The sequence below is a fragment of the Vidua macroura genome, chromosome 1, assembly GCF_024509145.1.
Source record: "Vidua macroura isolate BioBank_ID:100142 chromosome 1, ASM2450914v1, whole genome shotgun sequence".
Lineage (NCBI taxonomy): Eukaryota > Metazoa > Chordata > Aves > Passeriformes > Viduidae > Vidua > Vidua macroura.
In genome coordinates, this window is record NC_071571.1 from 99,779,150 (window position 1) to 99,785,149 (window position 6,000).

The window sequence follows — 6,000 nt, forward strand, 5'->3', positions numbered from 1 at the left end:
ACGATTTTTAACCTTTTTGATTGACAAACTGTCTGTATTTCATCTGTGAACTTCTGGCTTGGTAGCAGCTGGATACATGGAACCATTTTAAGAACCAATTAATTAGTCTGAGCAGGTGCCAGGTACTGAAAAAGACGTCAATTTCTTTAGCTCTGAACATTAAAACCAGAGCTCCTCAGTCAAATTTTATTATTGCCCCTGGAGTACATATATCAAAACCTAATACAATTTATTCACGATTGACAAAATATGCACCAAAATGTCAGTGCCTGCTTTTGCATTTTTAACTTTTGTTAATATGTAGTTTTGCAGAGTACAATTACTTTTAAATAGGTCAGATTCCACTAAATATTACTGTTGTGGTTACAAGATACATAAATGCATATCATTATAATAATTTATTTTCTAGATAACACAGCTGGAATTTTCACGGGAAAAAGCGGCTTCAGCAGGCAAGAGCAGTTTTTTTTCTACTTGCCAATCTTAATTCAGGATAACGGAACCCCACCGCTGACGAGCACAAATACTCTCACTGTCACTGTCTGCGACTGTGACACTGAAGTTAACACCTTCTACTGCCGATACGGAGCTTTCATGTATTCCTTGGGTCTCAGCACAGAGGCTTTAGTTGCTGTTTTGGCTTGCATACTAATATTCCTAGGTAAGTACAAGTAAGAACAATGACTTTACTTCCTTTTACAGAGGAGTTGGTTAAGTAACAAAAAGAGACCTTTGACTCGAAGACTGGAAGTACTAGGCCATTGGTAAAAATTGAAATAAGGCAAATGTTTAGTTTCTTTCCTGTTTTCTTAGCTATAATTTCTCCCTTTGTTTCCCCAGTTTTCAGTAAAATTTGAATTCTAATATAATTTCCTAAAAATTGGGTGTAGTTGAGTCATGGTCCTCTTTACTCTCCTGGCTTTGCAATAACAAAGATTTCAGAGCCCAAAGTCTATTGATCACAGGTAAAGCTGAAGATAACATTACACAAGAAAATTTGCTAAGTAGGAATATATTAAAAGAAGTAGAACCCTACTCATTCTGCCTTAAGAATGGCAAATGTAGAACTGAGATCAATTATGAATAATAAAACAAAAAGGGAATCTGACATCAGTCAGAAAGTTCCAGACACAGGGAGTTTCTTTGCCAGTTAAGGTTTCATCTCTAGAGAGCATTTTCTCCAAATGTTGGACATCTCCTTTTTCCTCTCAGGAGACACCAGTTTAACCTCCAATACATTTGGGAATTTGTGGATGAGAAAACTGGGATTGAGAGTGGTTCAAATGCACAGGAGTTTTTCTATTACCCCTGTAAAGGGTTGTGCACAGCTGGCAAACAGCACTCAAAACCAACAACTCATGGTTGGCCATTCTAGACACCAGCCATGTCTTGACTCCATAGCACAGCCCAGGGATGCACTACTTTTCCTACCTCCGTGCCCTGGTTTCCAATCGAGGACATGGGAACATAAAATGAATTTTTTTTTTTTTTTCTAGGCTTGCCTGCACTTCCAGAGTTTTCTTATTTAAATCTGAGCTTAGATATCTGCCTTATGTCTTTTAGTCAGCTTAAGCCTACAGGGCAGTGTCCATTTCAAGTTTTGATTGATGGTTGCAGGGTATCTGAATAGGTTCACTTTGTGTTATTGACTTCAGGGACTAAGGATCAGGCAAACTGTACCACTGCATTATCCAGACCATCATGGGAATTATTAATCAATGATTTCTTTGCTTCTTGCAGAAAGGTTTTCTCTCCAGGAGGAATAAACCCATGGCATCTACTGGGCCTATTCATATCACAAAAGTCAAAGCAGGGATATAGATAAATATATTAGCCCAAAAGAAGAAAAAACTTAATCTACTATGCTCTTTACAAAGACACATATTCTAAATTCCTTAATTCTTTGAATGCATTTTTGTAATAATTTAAAATTAAATAATGAAATGTTCTATATCATTTAAGTTTGCCAATTATCTCTGAAAACTAAGTTTCAAGTAAGAAGTATACCATCAGAAGAGTTCACCAGGCAAAGCATTTGGAAAACCACCTGTTTTGTGAATACATAGTAGAAATTATTGTTTTCAGTGCTTTCAAGCCTTGTGTTGGTATCTCCAAAGCAAACAGAATAGTTTATTGTAAATAGGTAGGAAAAATAACTATCTTCGTATTCTTAAGTAGTTCTTAGTAGTTGTATCATTTTATGTCCTGAGTTAAAAAACTAAAGTCCACAAAATACTTATTTAGTAGAACTGCAGCAAAATATAGTTAAAACTGAAAGAATTAATCTCTCTGAAAGTCATAGATTAATTCAAAGGGATGGTTCAGTTGAAATGAAATTATGTGGGATTAAAAAAATAATGTTTTAAAAGAAAAATTAAGAAACTTTTCACATATAGAAGAAATAAGATCATTTGATTCATAGGCCTTGACAGTAAAATAACACAGAATTTAGTGAGTCTTCAAATTTGCAAACCAGCACAACAGAAATAGTTGAACACCATTTTGCATAGTTTGTGGAACTGAATGATTCAACTAGCTGAGGAAGATATCTTGCTCATTGTCTCATTTTTTATTTGGTCTTGATGGGACTTTTATCAGAGAGACTGATAAAGAGTAAGAATTTAAATTCTGAATGTGAAATGGATATATTATGTGATAAAAAAGCACTTACAAAAAGCATAACCTGTGTTTCCATCAGTTTCAAATTTGCATCTACCAAAAGAACTGCTCCATTTAATTCCCCTTTTTTATAAGTCCCTTTGTAGCCATTTTCCAACACACCCATTGCTCATCTCAAAACCGTAAAATGCATAAAAATTACAGCTCTATAAATTGTTAAGATAGCTTCATTTTTCAACAGCCTTGATACTAAGATAAGAAGCGATTTTTTTTTTAATCTTTCCTAGCACATTCATAGTCTCTAGTTCTGCTTAATTTTTCTCTTGTCCCTTCTCTTTCTATTTTGTCAGTGTTCTTTTTGGCAATTGTAACTATAAGGCAGCAGCAGCAGAAGAAGCCTCCCTTTTCAGACAAGATGGAAGAATTCAGAGAGAACATTGTCAGTTATGACGATGAAGGAGGGGGCGAGGAGGACACAGAAGCCTTTGATATTTCAGCACTGAGGACACGCACTGTCATGCGAACACACAAACCTAGGAAGAAGGTGGCCTCCGAAATCCAGAGCCTCTACAGACAGTCTCTGCAGGTTGGCCCAGACAGCGCAATCTTCAGGCAATTCATTTCAGAAAAGCTCGAAGAAGCAAATACAGATCCGAGTGTTCCTCCCTATGACTCACTTCAGACCTATGCATTTGAGGGGACTGGCTCCTTGGCAGGATCCCTTAGCTCGTTGGGTTCAAACACCTCAGACATGGATCAGAGCTATGACTACCTTGCAGACTGGGGACCTCACTTTAAACAGCTTGCAGGCATGTATACTTCCCATAGAACTGTAGGGGATTAGGCACTTTTTGAATCGTTCTTTTGCTTTCTTAAGTCTCAGCAACCAAATGCAACTGTGGATTTTTAAAAAGGAAGTCATCCCACATAAAACGGGAGAAATAAGAGCCCAAGGGTTTTAATATAGAAAGTTTTGGATGTGGAAACCTCTTGAAAGGATAAAACACACCAGGGGTATTACCACATGAAGGGATGGAGGTTATAGTTTGAAAACCTTGTGGTAATTTAAGTGCTTAAATGCAAACCTTGCTGCTTTGGATATCTAGATTCTCTTCTGAATACTGAAAATCTGGATCATGTTAGTACAAAAGGAGGAGTAGAAGCCATAAATGAATGTTGTAAACATTCTGTCATCCATAAGCTTTAAACAGTTTCCAAAGATGACAGACTTAAGCTGTTGCAGTTGAATACATACATTAACCAAAGTTAAACATGCATATTTGTATAATGCTTCATTATATAAATATAATTGTGTGAAAAAGTAGACCCTAGAAGTTCTAATACCATTGTCATAAGTGCTTACAAGACCATCTATTTATTGTTCTTAGGATGATAAAACTAAAATGTCTTTTCCTATCATAAAAATTAAAGCACATTATGACATCAGCAAGTATTTCCTGCCATTTTAGTTCTTAATGAAGCTATTGAAAAATGTGTAAACCAATACTTAATTTAGCAAATAAGATAGGAAAAGAATCAATATTTAACTTAAATACTGCAATCGACCACATTATATATTACTGCACTTAGAACAAAATGCTGTCCAAATACAGGCATTTTTTCCTTTTATTAAGAGTTTAAAGGATGACTGATTTACCAGCACAGATTTATTTTTTTATTATGGAATATAAAATTAGCTGCAGTAGTCAGTTTTATTATAACAATATTAAGAATCTTTAAAATGCTAAACTGATGGTTATAAAACTTTATGTATGACATTCGATAATAAGATAATAAAATGCTCTAAATGTTATCCTCTTTGAAAATGATCCTGAATCATTCTGCAAGACTCAAATAAGATTTCAAAATTAATTTCACACTGTATTTTTTTCCAACCATTCCATAACAAATATATAGGTATCTCAGAACATTTCTTTACTGAAACCACTACCCAGCAGCAATTTTGGAACTGAGCTCATCAAATGTTTTCAAAATGGTCTGTCTGGAAAAAACAGCCTGCCTGTATTTTACTCACCTTTCTTTCACTGCGTACTCATTTTACATAAATTATATCCTGCATTCAACTGATTCAATTACCTAAAAGCTGGCATCATGATAAACCAAATTATGCAACATATTTCTCTGTTTTCCTTTTTTTTCCCTTCTTTTTCTAAGTAAGATTTTAGGTAAGTGAAACTGAAATACAGATTCAGGAAAGCTTATGCAAGGAAGAAACAAACAAATAAACCAGCCCCAACAAACAAATTCTGCAATGTTTACTATGGTTGCTCTTCACTGAAGAAAACCAAGGTATGTAGGCTAAGTGGAAAAGTACCAGTGCAGTTTAAATTCCTGGTACCTAAAAATAAACCATGGAAGTGTTTGAAAATCAGGAGAGATTTCCAGTGTGAGGTCTGGTAAGAACAGAAATATTATTCATTATATTCATAGCTGAAAAATTATGGGTAGGGAAGTAAAGGGACAGGGTGGCCATCTGACCAGGTGCAGATGAAGCAGCACCTGTTTCATAAGAAAAAAAAAAAGATTCTTACCAGTCTCATGGTAGGATGCCAGTGTGAATGAGCGGCTACAAATGAGCTTTAAAGGTTAAAACATTGTGGTAATGACTCTAACCTTTTATGCCAATGGCTTTCAAACAGACGTGGCAAAATTACTTTTATTTGAGAAAATATTTTACATATTAATAATTTGCTTCATGGGGAGGACTAGAGAGAGAATGACTATACAGCACTAGTTGTTGACAACAGTGAAAACTACATGTTTAGGATTAGGTCTATAGATTTATGCGGGTTATACCCTAAACAAATCCTTATTCCACAGATGGTCCCAGTGGCTTTAAGAGAATTCTTTGTGCTTTCAGGTTGTATTTAGTACAAAAAGGATAACAGTGTCTGATCCTTTCTCAATCCAGAGATTTTGTCCATTTATGTGGGAAAATAGCCTTCAACACTAAACCATTGTGTTTATTGTTTTCTGTCTTTACTGTGAGCTATTTTAACAGCAAATAATTTTTGTAAGTAGTGCATACCACTAATATAGTTTTTTTAACCCCGCATAGGCCATTGTCAGTGATTTCTATGTGAAAAAGAATAATGGTCCGCAATAGATCTTAAATGATCTTTAGCTGAAAAAGCATTAGATCATGTTTACATAACAGCCAAAGGGCATGTTTTGCTCTGAAACAAGAATTTATTCCTAGCTGTTACTGGACCACACCTTATTAAATTCCAATCTAACCCAGCCTTGTCAATTAATTTCCACATGTGAGAAAAGAACCACTGAACCTACTTCACACTTTAACTTCATACTTCCTTTAAGTTTGCTGAACAACATGTAGAAAAAGGTTTTTTAGAATTGTCT

General features: G+C 35.2%; 1 protein-coding gene across 1 annotated transcript in view; it reads left to right on the forward strand.

Moving 5' to 3' along the window:
* CDH19 (cadherin 19) overlaps positions 1 to 4,688 on the forward strand; it is a 65,140-nt gene extending 60,452 nt beyond the window's left edge. Inside the window, exons 11-12 of the mRNA XM_053987792.1 lie at positions 410 to 661; positions 2,970 to 4,688. Of these exons, the coding sequence (XP_053843767.1) occupies positions 410 to 661; positions 2,970 to 3,463 (746 nt within the window). The 3' untranslated portion in view covers positions 3,464 to 4,688. The remainder of the gene's footprint in view (positions 1 to 409; positions 662 to 2,969) is intronic.
* The last annotated feature ends 1,312 nt before the right edge of the window (positions 4,689 to 6,000 follow it).